At 44.4% G+C, this 17,500-nt stretch overlaps 2 protein-coding genes across 2 annotated transcripts in view; both read right to left on the reverse strand.

The window, feature by feature from the left end:
- Positions 1 to 3,043: 3,043 nt before the first annotated feature.
- On the reverse strand, positions 3,044 to 7,060 carry nrarpa (NOTCH regulated ankyrin repeat protein a). Its single transcript, XM_080847008.1, has 2 exons — positions 6,943 to 7,060; positions 3,044 to 6,809 (listed from the first exon to the last, which is right to left on the reverse strand). The coding sequence occupies exon 2, from the start codon at positions 6,329 to 6,331 to the stop codon at positions 5,993 to 5,995; it is 339 nt and encodes a 112-aa protein (XP_080703134.1). The 5' UTR covers positions 6,332 to 6,809; positions 6,943 to 7,060; the 3' UTR covers positions 3,044 to 5,992.
- A 6,152-nt stretch (positions 7,061 to 13,212) lies between these two features.
- Positions 13,213 to 17,500, reverse strand: part of exd3 (exonuclease 3'-5' domain containing 3) — a 54,464-nt gene continuing 50,176 nt past the window's right edge. Inside the window, exons 19-20 of the mRNA XM_080846919.1 lie at positions 14,579 to 14,645; positions 13,213 to 14,243 (exon numbers count right to left, since the gene is read on the reverse strand). Of these exons, the coding sequence (XP_080703045.1) occupies positions 13,894 to 14,243; positions 14,579 to 14,645 (417 nt within the window). The 3' untranslated portion in view covers positions 13,213 to 13,893. The remainder of the gene's footprint in view (positions 14,244 to 14,578; positions 14,646 to 17,500) is intronic.

Below are 17,500 nucleotides of genomic sequence, written 5' to 3' on the forward strand. Positions count from 1 at the left end.
AAGATTGTAATACAGACACCAAACCTGAGGTGACTCATGCAGACTTGAACCAGGTGTGATCTGCTCTGAATCTGGCAGTGTGTAAAACAAAAACAAAAAACTTTCTGTAATGCGGTGTCCTGTGTAACAGTATCAACCATAGGATTGCTTAGGCAAATAGCTCTTACTGTATCTCCCTTTCTTGAGTCGGACGTCACACAGCAGCAAAACGCCTCACACAGAGAGGTGAGTTTTCTCTCTTTCCTTCTGAGAATTCAATTCAGTTTGAAACAAACAAATTGTCTCAAGGTGCTTTACTCTGAGCCCAGGACCTGAACCAACCCACCGAATGGCACAGACAATAGTGAGGAAGTGTGACTGCGCCGCTCGAGAGGTTCCCGTAAAGCCTGACCAGTGTGGGAAGAGCAGCATGTCTCACACACACACACACACACACACACACACACACACACACACACACACACACACACACACACACACACACACACATTAACTCAGCTAACCAACCACACATGTTAATGTTCTTCAAGAACTTCCCACATGATCTGATGAATGTAAGAAGTCCTCCAACCTGAGCAAGATGACCCCACCAAACTCTCCATACCGGCTAACATTCCCTGACATCTTCCCACAGCCTGTTGTATGGAGGAAACCTGCCATTCTACAAGTTGGGTTGCATTTGCCAAAAGTGTTGTTGTGCAACCACCAACCAACATCTTGACATTGTCTTGACAAGTCCCTTTCCTAGTTGCCCCAGTGGTTGCACAACAGCACTTTTAGGAAATCCACACCTGTTAACGTTCCTCAAGGCATTCCCACAAAGCCCGACAGGTACAGAGAACCTAATGACCTGAGTGGGGTTGCGCACACCTCACCATCCACATCAGCCTAGAAAGCAGGTCTGGGAAAAAGACGCAGAGGTCAAGACTTTATGAAGAAGCCTGAGACGTTCTGAGCTCCTCAGCATCGCATCAGATGTATCCCTCTGCCAGCTTGAACCCTGTGAGTTTTTCACATGCCATGCAAAAATGCAAGGCTGGGTAACATGAGCCTGTTTGAGACAACAAGGAGACCGGGGGTGAAGCATCTGAGCCTGATGATCCGTCCCAACAAGGACCATTAAACAAGTATCTACGTTTCAGCCCAAGGGCTGCCTTTGTCTTCCAGTCCGCAGGCACTTTTGGTTCCTCTCCAAAACTTGTAAGGTATGAGGGAACTTGACATTCCTCAACCCAATGCTGTCAGCACCTTCACAGCCCCTGTGCGAATAGAGAAGGGGAGGAAAAAAGAAGCGAAAAGGAATGAAAGAATGAGAGAGAGAGAGAAAGGGTGAGAAGAGGAAAACACCCAACGTGTTCTCAGGAGCTCAAGTCCCCACTTGGCATTCTCCAGTGAATGGGTTAAGCATGTTTTTACTCTCTATCAAAATGTCCCATGATCTTTTTTTTTCACTCTCTCGCTCTCTCTTACTCTGTTATTTATTTATTTCATTTTTTTGCAGGGGGAACTCTCTGCTAAAATCATTTCCAAATTTCAGGGCTGTGATGTGTCTCTGCTCAGGCACATGAAGAATCTATTAGGGGGCCTCTCCATAGCAGTCTGGGAGAAGAGCCAACTCAGCCGCCGGACAATAGAAATCCAGCTCAACAAAAACATCCTGCTGGAGTGGGAGAAAGAGGAGGAGGGAGGGACGAAGAGGGAGGGAGGGAGGGAGGGAGGGAGGGGAGAGACGTGCCAAGAAAGCTCCCAGGGTCTGAAGGCCTCGGCGGTCCTGCGCTCGAGCTCTCTGCTCTCTCCTTCGGGAGACGGCGTACATGAAGACAAACGATGGCGTGTTCCCTCTCTTCACACATTGCCATATCTCCCTGTGTGTTGGTGCATTCGTTTCACGTCTTGAATGTGTTCAAGGTTTTTTTATTTTATTATTCCTAGTGTGTCCAGAAGGAAAGGCTACATGTGTCGTAAACATGGACTTTTAAAAACCATTTAGGTCTGTTCACCCTGTGCACATATGAAACAAAGAGGGACGTCTAAGGGAGCCGAGAAAAAGACTTGTGCATGATTCACACACACATTGCTTGCCTGACTCATGGCAAAGCCCATATTTCAGGAGACCACAGTTAATTAAGACAAAGCCACAGGTCTGAGGCGAGGGAAATGACTGATGGGGAAATGGTGTGAGATACAGTCGGTTCCATGTGGCTAACCTCCCCAAAAACACCCCAGGCCAACTACTGCAGATGTGACAGTCTGAGAAAATAAGATAAGGAAACAGAGTCATTAAGTCAAAGAGAGAGAGAAAGATAGGGAGAGAGATGGAGCTGTGGGAGAGTTCATGAGAAAAAGACAGAAACTTTGACTGAAAGTCAAAGAGAAAGGGAGAGAAAGCAATGGAGAATGATATTATCATTTATAGGTTTGTGGGTGTGTGAGAATATGGGTTCCTGCAAGCGCAGAGTGGACTAACAGACAGTGGCTAGAGAGCTGCTCCATATACACACACACTCACACACACACACAGACGGGTAACATAAAACCCCCTCATACTCTCTCTCTCTCACACACACACACACTGGGGAGGGGATCCTTCTTTAAAACAAAACTACCCACAATCCACTGCGTTCTTTTATTCAGCCTGTGAAAGGACAGGGCCAAATGAATGACAAAAGGAAGGACAGAATGGAGAATGAGAGAGAGAGATAGACAGACACAGTGTGTGTGTGTGAGAGAGAGAGAGAGGGAGGGAGAGAAAGAGGTGGGCCTAAGCAATTCATTCTTCTTTGCAGGACATTCTGTGGAGGGAGGGGGGTGGGGGGGTAGAGAAGCATTTGTAGGGAGACACTGATGCAGGGTTTAATGATTTCTTTACTGGCTTGTACACAAACGTACAAAAAATATTACAGCACTCATGTTCTCACCACACATAAAACATCACAGTGTTACAAACGTTCAAAAATAAACACACAAACAAACAAAACAAAAAAGAAAACACAAAAAGAGAAAGCCAAATCAAACACGATGGAACATTCGCATCACTCATGCAACTCAAACTTTTGTCTTGTTTCGCCCCAAGGAACGCAAACAAAAACCAGAAAACTTGGTCCAAACCAATAAAAAAAAAAGAAAGAAAGAAAAGAAGAAAGAAAGAGAAAAATATCAGCACTCAACTCTGAATTCTTTTACACCTATCTAGCCGTCTGACTCTTCTTGTCATAAATGTTATGACAACATGTTGAGTGAAACGACTATGCATCGTGCAATTCTTTTTTTTAAATGTTTTTGTTACAATGATCTTACCATCAAATGTATCACTCCCCTTTCAAGATGACAGGAGCGGATCACTTCAGACAAGAAAGTGCTCCGAAACATTTTCAGCGTTTATATATCTTCATATATATATATACATAGATATATATATATATTTATACACATACACCCGCTCACAGATACAAACTTCTTTGCAAACATGATGTTTTACAAAGAAACACACAAAAAGACAATATAACCTGGAGCATTTTTATACAATAGTATTTTGTTGTGTTCCTTTTTTTCTATTCAGAAAAAAATTAAAATGTTGACATGAAGCCAACCAATTACGAACAGTCCTCAGTGCAATATTTTAAAACAAACCAAAAAAAAAAAGAAGAATAAAAAGATCAAGTTTAAGACAAGCGATGCATATTTTTTTTTTCTGCTTCCACCAATCAGGTTGCTCAAATCTGGTGTGTCGACCAAATCACAGAAAAACAAGAGTCACTTCCCAGAAGGCCACTGACTTTGGACCGGGTCTAGCCCAGATCAGCAGTCAGCTGGGCGCTGCTGTTACTCCAGGTACAGGGACAAAGCCCAAGAGTCAGTAAGCACCAGCACGCCACCTTTCCACTGGACATGATTCATGATTCAGAAGTCTGAAGGCCAAACAAAGGGCTGGACGAACATTTCCAACACCACTGAAAAAAAGTGTTATGCATGCAAGGCACACGCACACACACACGCACACTCACACACTCAAGCACACAGAAGCACACGCACATATACACACACTAACTGCATACACTGGGCTTTTCATATAATGACTGTGATTCTGATATTTTGTCTTTCACTCGTTGTTGGCCATTGAGTCACAAAACAGAACAAAATAAAAAGAAAATAAAAAAGACAACATAGAAGCAGCATTGAAACAAACATCAGGGTGCCATGACTTTCAAAATGCAGCAGGCAGTTTTTAAGAATATGTGTAGATTTTTTTTCCTGCAAGTCATATGACAGAAGTAATAGTCATCATAATAAAACAATAATAATATTTTATGTTAATAGTCCTGCTCAGTAGTAACTATTCGTAAGCCTCAGCTCCTGAAGTTACCCGACCAGGCACTAGGGGGCGTAAAAGGCTCCAGATTTTGTGCAACGAAAACTCCCTGCATTAAAGTCATGCAATACATTCCACTTTTTGTAACTAAATAAAACGCAACAAAAAATGGAAAGGCAAGTTAAGCATTCGGCTGAAATAAAAACATTTATAATGTGTCAATCATGCCTTGCTGAGGAAGAGTAACCTCCGTGTGTAGCTTTACCGATAGATCTAGGCTTGGTTGTTGGAAATGACTTGTCCCGGGTGGAGATGGAGATTCTTTTCAACAATGAGAGAGACATTGAAGCCTAAATTGAATTCCGATCATGTGAACGTCTAATGTTCAGTGGGCGAGGTTTAAAAGAGAGTGCCATTCATTCGACTTCTCTCTTGTGAAATTTACGTTGTGAAAAATATTGATGAAAAGCGACTACATGGGAGTAAGCTGAATAGTCTTGAATACTTGAAAGTCGAGGTAGCTGGTAGAGAAAACCAAACATACAGTAGAGAGGCTTAGAGCCATTTTCCCGGGACAGTGATGTCTGACGCAGGGCGGGTGGGAATTTGGGAGTTGTGGCATGGGATTTCCACGCGGGACAGTTTACACTTTAAAATCCGAAGCAGCTTAAGTCACCCTAAATATGTTTAAACGTAAGCTATAGAGCTGATATCCACAACATAATTTAATCATCTCAATGTACCTTCATAAATAACCCAGCCTGTCTTCACAGTGATAACCAGGGTGTTAATACAAATACTGAAAGTAGATTATAAAGTGTATTCCAAATGCGACTTTCCTGACGTTTTGATACAAAGCGCAAGCAGCGGTTTAGTAACACATTGACCCTTGACACTGGGCGTTCAGGCCTGCAAGCAGGGAGACACCATCTGCTATGGAGGCAGGGCGCATCTCACTACTTTAAAAAAAGGAACAAAGTAAAGCTATTGTGTACAGTACTTAACAACATTTAGTCAATTGTTGTTACTCCGATTACATTTTTTTTAACAAAAAGCATTGGATATCATAATGCCGCACTTGAAACATGCCAATCGTTAGGCTAATTGATAAAAAGAAACAAACAAAACCAAAAAGCATGTAGATTAGAAAAATAAAATCAGTGTTTAGCCAAATAGAAGATGGCCTTCATTCCCGTGTTCACCTCTTCTTCCCTTTCAGATATTCCAGCATGCGTCCACAGCATCAAGTGCCATCTTGATTAGAATAATTTAGGTTATTATGGTCACACCACCGGCACAGGACAACACCTCACCCCAAACCCTCAGAATATACGCGTTTCACACACCCTCCCTGCCTCCTACAGCTCGTATGACGTCCTAATCTGATCATTTTACACATTCAAGAAAAACAAAGCTTTAGTACCAACACATTCTGCACGCACGCACACAAAACGCGTTTCTATTTTTCAAGATGCATGTATACTCAGGTCAGATTAGAACCACGCCGTGTTGTCCTCGGGAGAAAGAGGGAGAGAGAACACACATACCCCTGTTTGGTTTGTTGGTAAAAGGGAAGTTGCCGTCTTTTTTTTTCTCTATACAATTTGGCATTGGAAAAGATGAAACGCAGGTTGTACAGAGGCCTGTCTTGGCGTGAATACCTGGCGGCGCGTCAGGCGCTTCTCACCGTGCGCCAGAGGAGTACTTGGCCTTGGTGATGAGGTAGAGGACGATGTCCTGGTGTCCTCCGAACGCGGCGATGTGTAATGCGCTCCAGCCTTCCCTGTTTGCCAGTCGGATGTCGGCTCCGAATTTTACCAGCAACTTTACGAGTTCCAAGTTTCCATCAATGACTGACTGGTGTAGAGCGGTCTGTCCCTCCGGGCCGAAGGAGTTGACGTTGAACTCGCAGTTAGTCATGTTCTGCAGCAGCGAGTGAAGCTCTTTCGTGTTGCCCTGCTTCACCGCCTCCTGGAAAACTCTCTGGGGTGCGGAACAGGTCGATACATCCGCCTGGCTCATGGTTCAACGCAAGTGGCTCCTGACTTTCACTGTCACAACTGCCTTACAAGTTTTTGTTTTAATCACACAGAACTGGATAGACACCAGTTAAAGCACTTGGACTTGCAACGGAAAATTCTATACTTCAAAACAAGTTTATATCCCAAAAAGGACAGAGGTTAAACGACACACTTGGTGTGCAAAATGTAGTCAATGGCTGAGGAAATTCCTACAAAACGAATGATCCAGGGCTGTCAAGGTGTAGTCTCCCGTTTGGCTCTCGGTCGTAATAGCAGCACCAGGTTATGGCAGAGTTGGGAACAGCTCTTTGCTATTCACCTATTATGAGAGTGGAGGTATATCACCGGCGGTATCTCCAGAGGACGACGATTGGTTGTAGGATTTTGGCAGTCTTTATCACGGATGAGCCTCTGGCTGGCGCCTCGCAAGTCCCTTCCCGAATCCCCTGGAGCCACCGCGGTCTGTCTGGCTTGGGTGACTACGTGAGAGACAAGGCAGGATCCACTTTAGTGCACTGAAAACCGCGTTGCAGTCTCTTGGGTAATACCAATATCCATATCATGAAGTCAACATTACAGTGGAGTTTTTAAAGAACATTTCTAAATACTTGCCTGTGGCGCTGGACGGCTCGATGCGACGTACTGTGAATCCTCCCCGCTAAGCCACTAGTTGCGCGTCCTCGATACGGTCCCGGTCCCAGTGCGTCTCTAGCTACAGCGGTGCGTCGGGGGGATATTTTAGACGGATTTTATTTGCATAACAATCAGCATCTACAGAACCAACCAGTGTGAAATGGGCGGAGATCTGCAGAAAACAAGCGAGCTGATAGGCTTCATTGCTCGTTTGGGGCTGGTCAAAACATGAAACTGTAGCGACGGAGAGGCGTGGACTTGCTGCCCAAATGTCCCACAAAATAAAGCAAGCATTAATGCTGTAAAATGTTTTCGTCTCATCGAATAGATAGACAGTTTTTTTTTGTTATGGTGTAGGGTGAGCTTCAGAACTGTGCTAAATACGCAATAAATGCTCAAGCTAATTGTGCCTCACTGAGGAATTCCTACCATCACTTACTTTGTGGTTTAAGTTCTCTAACAGGGTAGTCCTTTAAATCCTTTAGGTTTCCTACAGTAGTCCTTTGGCTACTCACCGGCCATTGTCAGGATGTGGTGGAATTAATTGTGTGAAAACGACGGTCGCCATTCTCACTCATTGGTCGTGTTAATTCGGAAAATACAAGTGGTCTAATTACCCAATATCAAAGGAGAGGCGGGTTTCGCTACAATGTGCTAAATACTTTGTGACCCTCTTTAAAGGTCGGCAATTGAATTATTTCTTCGTGTGAATATTTGACAAGGCATTTGTTGAGCTACTCCATCAAGTCATGAGCCCAAATCCTCAACGGGCTATTCTGAAAAATGTTTAAAAGGGCATTCCGTAAGGAACACAATCTTCGGAAATGTATTCTATATATTCCAATATGCTACTTCTTACAAACTGAACACAGAATTGTCTATACTGACCAACACATGTTGTTGTGTGATCAAAGCTCTGCCGCAAGCTTGCTTGTTTGTTTCACTTCCCTGCACTACGTGGGAAAATCTGTAGCATAGGTTCCAAGACAATAGAATGGAAATCGAGCTTCAAACACTTGGAACAACGACATATATTTTACAGTCAAGTTTGAAAGCAACACCACAAAGTCGATTCCTGCAGACTTCTTGTATTCTCATTCTATATAATATCCACAACAAAATCCCATACCCAAACGTCTAGTATTATAAACATGTTTATAACACTATACGATACGTTTGTCACGCTTAAAGCCACAGTTCCAGCTGTTTCAATGCACTGGTATGTAACTTTAAATAACAAAAGCCTGACAGACTTCCTGTGTAATGAGAAAAGGTGCGCATTTGCGCCAGCGCGCAGCGCTGCTAACCGTGGGAACCGGACGACCGCAGGCAAGCGCGCTGTTCTCGCTGGTCTCACACGCTGCATTTGGCGTGGAAACCCACACAAGGTGCAGTGTGTGGAGCCGTTTGCTCCGTTTGTCGACTGTCTTCAAAGATTTGAATCTTCAAACCGATATGTGACAACGAAACCGCTGCTGACATTTCTGGCACGTACTCACACATTCAGTTGGACAATTTCTCACACTGAAATAACATTTGGTTCCGGGTTGGATCACGCCGATGGGAGATGTGAACATTTTTCCCTTCAGAATTCTCTCCATTCTGTGGCTTGAGCAGCACAAAATGCGAGGGGTAGCCTGCAGAGAAAATCCAGACTTCATTGCCTTCTTTGCAGTTTATGGCCCTCTTCATCATTTAGTGTAACGTTTAAAAATATGTTCATAATATGAATTGTTTTCTTATATCTGAAACCCAGTCTAAGCCACTTAGGCCATACAGCCACTAATTAACTAGTAGGCTATAAACAACCTGCTTTACTATTTCCAACATAGAAAGCAACCCCCAGATTTAGCTGCTTGAAAGGAGGGTTGTGAAATTCATAAGAAAGTACGCTTTGAAGCAAAGGTGCATTGAACAGCTTAGCATGTTAAACAAAACCAGGAGGTAATAAAAACTCCAGAATAGAACAAAGGATCACTCGAACAATCTTGCGCAGCAGGCTTGAATGATGTGCTAAGATTAGACGTGAAACAGTCAAAGAGCCCAGATAATAAGGAATCCTCTCTCCCTGACTAATAAAAGGACCCTGCCATTCTCCAGTCAAATTACCAGGCATAAGGCCTATATCAGATGTCGTATGCATGTCGGTATGTATCAAGCGAACCACTACGGTTACCGCGTTATGGCAAGCATCCTGATAGTCCTGACCAGTCACATCTGTCGGTAGTAGTTTTGACATGACCCTCGAGGACATGAAAGCTAATGCCACTCGACATCTGCTGCTGTGACGCTTCATATCAACTTCGTGGCAGACATAGCACAAAAGGGTATCCGTTAGAGATATCCGTTGGAGTTTCTTTTGACAGATGTACAGTTTCAATGTATTGTAAAAGTAAGTACGTAAGTGTTTGGTGGCTTGGCATATGGTCTTCACTTCTTCAGTTTGTGGTACAAATGGAAGGCACGGCTTCTTAGGAACTTCTCTTAAATGTGGAAGTGTTTAGGTACCTATATCCTTATTTTGGTTACGTTATAAGATTATGGAATTCCTCGAAGCAGTTTTACTGGTTTCGTTTTTCTTCCATAACTCAGCAGAAGGGATACACATCATCCGAACTATTCAAATGTACTTTTTAAATATCGTACTTCATGATCCCTAATTCACGATGCGCGATTTCAATCAATTAACCAAAATGAAGAGTGACAGTGTAAGTCTGTGGGTCACACATACACAGATCGCTTCCTGGTTTGGATGCCTGTGAAAATATTTTATCCTTTGAAGTCTGTAGACATTGTAGCAGTGGCTATATACAATGTTTAAATATGTCCAAATCTTCACATTCTTATGATTGGAAACTGAGGGACTGTTGAATTATATATTATGAGGTATAGATACATCATCACCCATTTTTAATATTTACAAAAACAAACAAACAAACCTTATAACCTCATCCAGGGGTGTGATTAGCAAAAGCTTGACTAATACTGTTTGTGGAATGATGTATTGGCAAAAAACAATTAGCTGCCTGGAAATACATGTCCACAATTTAAAACTGCTCTAACATTACTTGGCAAAGAGGTCCAGTTTGGAATGGGGGAAGGGGATTCCCAGTTAATACTAATGACCAAAACATGATTTCATACTCAGTGGTTTATTTGACTTCTCTTGCCACTTAAGAGTTCTTATCGCATGCATTTGTCATAGGATCCATCCCCACCTCATGGTGAAAGTATGAGGTCTTGGAGAGGTGTGAGGGACGCTTGGTTCATTTACAGATGTGGCCCCAATTTGGCATGGATTCACTCCAGGCAGACAGGTGCTGTTCCGAGTCGGCCCAGGTATGGCTGCATGATTGCCTTCTCTAGATCTCACTTTCCATGGGCCACATAGCTCAGAAGAAGTGTGTGTGTGTGTATGTTGTGTCTTAGACAGACCATTTTAATTTCCAGGAGTCATTATGCTGTAGCTTCCTAGGAGTGGAAAAGTGTGTTTGTGTGTGTGTGTGTTAGTAGGGCGGTGGAGAGGGTGCTAGCATAGGCTGGTGTGTGCCGTGCAACTACAGCTAAACTTGGGCAAATCTGCCAGACTGGGAGTCAAACATCCCCTGCACATCTGTTGGCTAATCAGAAAGATGTGTCTGGGGTCTGGGCCCTTTGGAAAATATTTGCACAGAAAACAGGAGCCTTTCCCATTGGCCCGTTATCTCGCCCCTGGCCGAGGAGTTCGCACGGATTCTGTGTGCTCTCAGCACGTCTGGACGAAACACGTCCGCAACCCGACACCATTGAAAGCCACCGGTTTTCTTCTTTTTTACCGTTTTGTTTTTGTTGATGGATTTCACTGCTGAACGAATGGACAGAGTTGAAATCAGCATAGAAGAAGAAGAAAAAGAAAGAAAGAACACACATGGGGATTTGTGAGTAATTTCACAGTGCCTGATGTGAGTGGAGAAGACTCCACTGATCCATGGCGAAATAACAATCATTTTATAAATGTATTTATCAATTTAAAATAATGTGTGTCCACTGGACTGAAACACATGCAACACATGCTCTGACTAAACATGGCAGCATCTGCTGCACCCAGTGTCAGATGGGCCATATAGGAATTTATCATGTTGGGCCAGAGCCACAGTCACATTTATCAGCAACCCAATCCACTGTAGGTTCCAGATAAGGCAGCAGCTGACTTTAGCACAGACCTGGCCCAGACCTGGCTAAAATCCGGCCCAGATCTGGCATGGGGGGGTGAAGAGCGTTCTCCTAGACTGATCCCCCCACGCGGTGTAAATAAGGTCTCTGGCGCTGCATTAAAAAATGCACAACTCAGCACACCTGTTGCATTGCAAACATGTGCAACGCATTTACAGTGCCAAAAGGGGCTATTAGAAAGTCATACTGGTCATACAGAGTTTTATTGTTTATTTAATATGTCCATTTTTTGTTTGTTTTGGTTGAAGGGGGAAGCCTGAGCATAACCAGAAAGGCCAGACGACAAAGAAAAAAAAGAAAAACAATCTGTCCCTTGTCAATAAAGCAGAGGAGCAGAGGAGCAGAAACATGCCATTGCTCCAGGGAAGCTCAGTAGAGGTGTTACTCAAAGGGAGGGAGAAAGAGTGCATGCGTGAGAGAGAAAGAATGACTGTGTTAGTGTGTGTGAGAGAGAGAGAGAGGGGAAAAAAAGAGCTTGCGAGTTTGTGTTTGTTTGAGAAAAAGAGAGAAAAAAAATGAGTATGACTGAGAACTGGGAGAGAAAACGAGTGTAAGTGAGCAAGCGAGAAAGAGAAAAGAAAAAAGAGAGAGAGAGAGAGAGTGCAGACCCAGACGCAGCGCTGAGGGACCTCTGAGGCTCGTCTGAGGATTGTGTGAGGGCTTTGGCGCCTTGGCCGCTAGCTAGTGAGCGAGGCCGGGCGGAGACACCCCCCCCCCCCCCCCCTTCAACCCCTCCGCCTCCCTCCTCCCCACCCCTCCACCCTCCCCCAACCCCACTTTGAGTCAGAGCCGTGGCATTCTGCGGAGGGGAGTGTGACGTTTCAATAGAGAGAGGGGAGGGCCCTTGCGGAGCCCAATTCATCGGCGTACCACGTGCTCAAAGAGCGTGGGAAAGAGTCGAGCTTTTCTTCCCAGCAAAGAAAGAGCGCGGATCAAATAACACAGCGCTGCCGAAAGAGGAGGCAGCTCAGTCAGCCAGTCGGGGCTAGGTAGCCTCCTGCTAAATAGCGCACAAGGACACACGGCCGACACAGGAGTAATTCCCAGCGAATGCAAACACTGACCACTCTAGAGTTACAGTAATACTTGGATATTTCTATTCAGAGGAGGGTGGGGGTGATGTGGGGAGGGGGCTGCTGGTGGTGGGGTGGGGGCACATAAACAAGAGCAATTCATAGACACAGAAACTATGTCTGGGACTGTACTTTACAGGCGCTTTTTAAAGCTCCGAAAAAGAAAGAGGGAGAGAGAGAGTGAGAGAAAGCAAGTGAGACAGCAAGTGGGGCAGAGAGTGAGAGTGAGGGAAAGAGAGGGAAGGAAAGGGAGAGAGAGAATCTAGGCAGCCCATCCTGTTTTGAAGTTTTGTAGAGACTCCTCTCCCAAAGGCTTGTGCCAGGTTCCTTTGGCCCGACTTCGGCCGAGCTTTCCCCATGTAGGGTCGCAATATTTTTTCCTGTCATTACAACAAAAAAGGAAACCACTAAATGCAAGCAGCTTGGGTTAAATAAATAGTTATACTTAAAAATATTTTTTTAATTTTTGTTAGTGTCAATAAGGCATTTTGTTTTCTGGAATGGTAGCCTTTTAAAAAATCAAGAGAAATGCCTTTACTGAATACTCTGATACCTCAAATAAAATCTCTACATGCATATAGATCTAATGTCATGTCATGTAGTCTTACAAATCTATTTCATTCCCTTTCATTTGAGCACTTTAACTGACCATTTATGTTCATACTGAAAACGTTTTTCTTTGCTTTTAAAAAAATTGCAGAGGATTTACCTATGCTGATAATATTTTGCATTCAATGCATATTTCTAACATGTTCATGTATGTCTCACTACGTAGTTTAAACACATGTTTATCCACAAAATGGTGAATTTATTTCAAAACAAAGGTCCATTTGACAATTTCCTGAATCACAAAAAACAGGCAATGTGTAATAGAAGTTGATCATTGCCTGACTGAGCTTTGTAAATACATAGGCCATAGATTTCCAAGTTAACAACAAAGATAAGAGGTATGTATAAAAAAAGCAGTTTTTTCTTTCCTTTTGAAGTTATATGCAGAGTGTAACAGATAGGTGGGATAAGAGCTCTTGCTAAATGTGAGATAAATAAACCTTAGAACAGAGCGGAACAGGGAGGGGTGTGGTGAAGTGTGGTTTGGGCTACCCAATGACCTTGGCAGGAAAGGCAATGGAAAAGAAACACTTTAACTTAACACACTGTTAATCTCATCACCCAACCAATTAAATGTGCGCGTGTGTGTGTGTGTGTGTGGGTGTGTGTGTGTGGGTGTGTGTGTGTGTGTGTTTGTGTGCGTGTGTGTGAGTGTGTGTGTGTGTGTGTGTGTGTGTGTGTGTCTGTCAGAGTTTGTGAGTGCTTCACTTCACAAGAGTGGGAGCGAAAATATACAATTTATGTAGAGGTCCATGAATAAAATGTCTAGTAAAAAACAGTCTAGCTTCCAATGACTGTATTTCCCAAATCTCAGGCAACAGTTTGTAAAAAAAAAAATATCACAATAATTCCTGACAAATACCGCCATAAAATATTTGGCAGCAATGCTGTCTTTAATTACGATAGTAAAACAATCCATAACCCATTATGGTGTGGAGTACGAGTCTTAACTATGATTTAGATTGGAGGGACACCCCAGGGTGCACAGGTTTTCCAGGGTGCTTTGCTGTGAACACACAGGGAAGTGAAGACTTGTTCAGGCCCGTGGGGCGGTGGATGGCGCATCCTCGCTGATGTGCAGCAGGTCTTGAAACTGGCTGAGCACGCGGTCGAAGTGCGTGCCTTCCCAGAAGACCTTGCCGCAGCCGGTGCAGACGAAGAATTCGGGGATTCTGGGCAGGAGGCCTGGCGGCACTGTCTCCAGCTGGACCACGGCGCCGCTCGGGAAGCCCAGCGTCTGCGAGTCCAGGGCGCCCTCGGGGGCCCAGCGGCAGCGCGGGGTGAAGCTCGGGTCCTGGGGGTCCCTCCAGCTGTTGTAGGGGGCCAGCGGCTCGTAGTGGTCGTCCCAGACCTCCTCGCTGGGGGGAGCCTGCTCAGGCACCAAGCCTTGGATGGGGACACAGGAGAGGGGCTTTTGTCAATACGTGAATGGCTACAAAATCACCTATGACAAAGTAGTTGTGTGAATGAATAAGTGAATGCATGTTTACATAAAGGTAAAGAACTGGTTATTTAGCACACGCTTATATCCAAAGCGATGATAGACATATGAGCATGTATGTGTATGTATGCATATACTGTATGTATATGAGTACGCGTATGCACATCACAAAAGAGGGTCTTTCAGGGTAAGATGTATAGATATTAGATGGCCCAGGTATATAATGTAATGCATAGATGCTGTGAGCTGGAGAGACTGTGAGAGACTGCGCGCCACTAACCTCTCTCCTTCATCAGGTGTGTCATGGCCGTCTGGGGCAAGCGCAGGTATTCATCATTGTTGCACGCCTTCAAAACAAGGAAAAAGAAACAAACAAACATTGAAACACTAAATCAGACATATAAAAGGTGGATTTGAAAGCTCTGAAGGACCAGGGGTGCTTTTCCAGAACATGGAGAGCCTCAGAACTAGCCTCAGTTTTGTAGCTCAGACAAATGGTCAACAGGGGAATAAATCTATCACCTAACAGCATGCACCATGTGCACAGAGAAGAGAGGGAGAGAGAGAGAGAGAGAGAGAGAGAGAAACAGAGAGAGGGAAAGAGAACAAAAAAGGCAGAGAGAAGACATGATGAGCAGAAAGATCGGAGATTTAAAAAAACTAAAACAGATAGGTAGATAGATCCATAAATAGATACGAAAAGGAGGAGAGTAAGAGAGAAGGAAAGAGGGACAGAGGGAGAGAGAGGGAAAAAGAGCGAGATGGGGAGAGGGAGAGATGCACAGATGTGTAGGAGACAGCTGAGACAGATGAGGTGTGAACACAAGAGCCAGAGCTCACAAGAGGTATGCTACACACAGCCTCGTAAATAACACACACACACAGAAAAAACACATAATGACATGCAGTCACACACACACACTGAAAACCCATTTGTACACGCGGTCACACACGCAACGACAAACCAAATTTGTACGTGCAGTCACACACACCCACTTTAAAGACATATGTGCAGTCACACACACAGAAACACACACCACTCAAACATGTACACACTCACTTTCACACATCTGTGCATGCAAATCCACTTTTTTTACATCAGCATATAAAGCAAATAAAGTATTATTGTCGTAATGTCTACAACTTACAAATGAGCGCACAGTGAAAAAAAAAATGTCTCTCTCTCTCTCTCACACACACACACACACACACACACACACACACACACACACACACACACACACACACACACACACACACACTCTTTCCCTCCCTCACACTGACACAAACCCACTTCACACTTTCCACCATCACACTTTCTCACACACTCAAACTCAAACAGACACTCACTCACGCTCTCTTTCTCAACCACACACACACACACCAAGCACACACACTCACTCGTTCTCTCTTTTCTCAAACCCACAAACAAACACATACAAACCTATCAACCCATCATTTTTTTCTCACATACATAAACAAACTTAAAACTGACAGATATCCACAGACTTGCTCACTCGCTTTCAGACACAGACACAGTAGTTGGGCTGAAGTGGGAGATGAGAGGGCAGAGTTCGTGCCTCTCTCTACCTCACACCTCCCTGTGGTCTTTGTGCATCTCTCCAATGTCCTGTTTTCCCAACAGGCCAGCACCTTCGCCCTCTCTCTGTCACACAAACACACACACACACACACACACACACACACACACACACCCCCTTCTCTATCTGTCTCACTGATACATACACACACTATCCTTCTCTCTCGCACACACACACGCATACACACGTGTGCGCACACACACACACACCCTTCTCTTTCTGTCTCACTCATAAACACACACACACTATCCTTCTCTCTCGCACACACACACACACACACGCATACACACACACCCTTCTCTATTTGTTTCACTTATACACACACACACACTATCCTTCTCTCTCGCACACACACACACACACACACACCCTTCTCTATCTGTCTCACTGATACATACACACACTATCCTTCTCTCTCGCACATACACACACTATCCTTCTCTCTCGCACACACACACGCATACACACGTGTGCGCACACACACACACACCCTTCTCTTTCTGTCTCACTCATAAACACACACACACTATCCTTCTCTCTCGCACACACACACACACACACGCATACACACACACCCTTCTCTATTTGTTTCACTTATACACACACACACACTATCCTTCTCTCTCGCACACACACACACACACACACACCCTTCTCTATCTGTCTCACTGATACGTACACACACTATCCTTCTCTCTCGCACACACACACGCATACACACGTGTGCGCACACACACACACACCCTTCTCTTTCTGTCTCACTCATAAACACACACACATTATCCTTCTCTCTCGCACACACACACACGCATACACACACATGCGCACACACACACACCCTTCTCTATTTGTTTCACTTATACACACACACACACACACACTATCCTTCTCTCTCGCACACACACACACACACACACACACACACACACCCTTCTCTATCTGTCTCACTGATACATACGCACACTATCCTTCTCTCTCGCACACACACATGCATACACACGTGTGCGCACACACCCTTCTCTTTCTGTCTCACTCATAAACACACACACACTATCCTTCTCTCTCGCACACACACACGCATACACACGTGTGCACACACACACACACACCCTTCTCTTTCTGTCTCACTCATAAACACACACACATTATCCTTCTCTCTCGCACACACGCATACACACACGTGCGCACACACACACACCCTTCTCTATTTGTTTCACTTATACACACACACACACACACACACTATCCTTCTCTCTCGCACACACACACACACACACACACACACACACACACACACACCCTTCTCTATCTGTCTCACTGATACATACACACACTATCCTTCTCTCTCGCACACACACACATGCATACACACGTGTGCGCACACACACACACCCTTCTCTTTCTGTCACACTCATAAACACACACACATTATCCTTCTCTCTCGCACACACGCATACACACACGTGCGCACACACACACACCCTTCTCTATTTGTTTCACTTATACACACACACACACACACTATCCTTCTCTCTCGCACACACCCCAAACACACCCTATGTTTCTGTCTTTTTTTCTGTCTTTGTCTCCCTAGCTTTCTT

Source organism: Sprattus sprattus (genome assembly GCF_963457725.1).
Source record: "Sprattus sprattus genome assembly, chromosome: 11".
Lineage (NCBI taxonomy): Eukaryota > Metazoa > Chordata > Actinopteri > Clupeiformes > Clupeidae > Sprattus > Sprattus sprattus.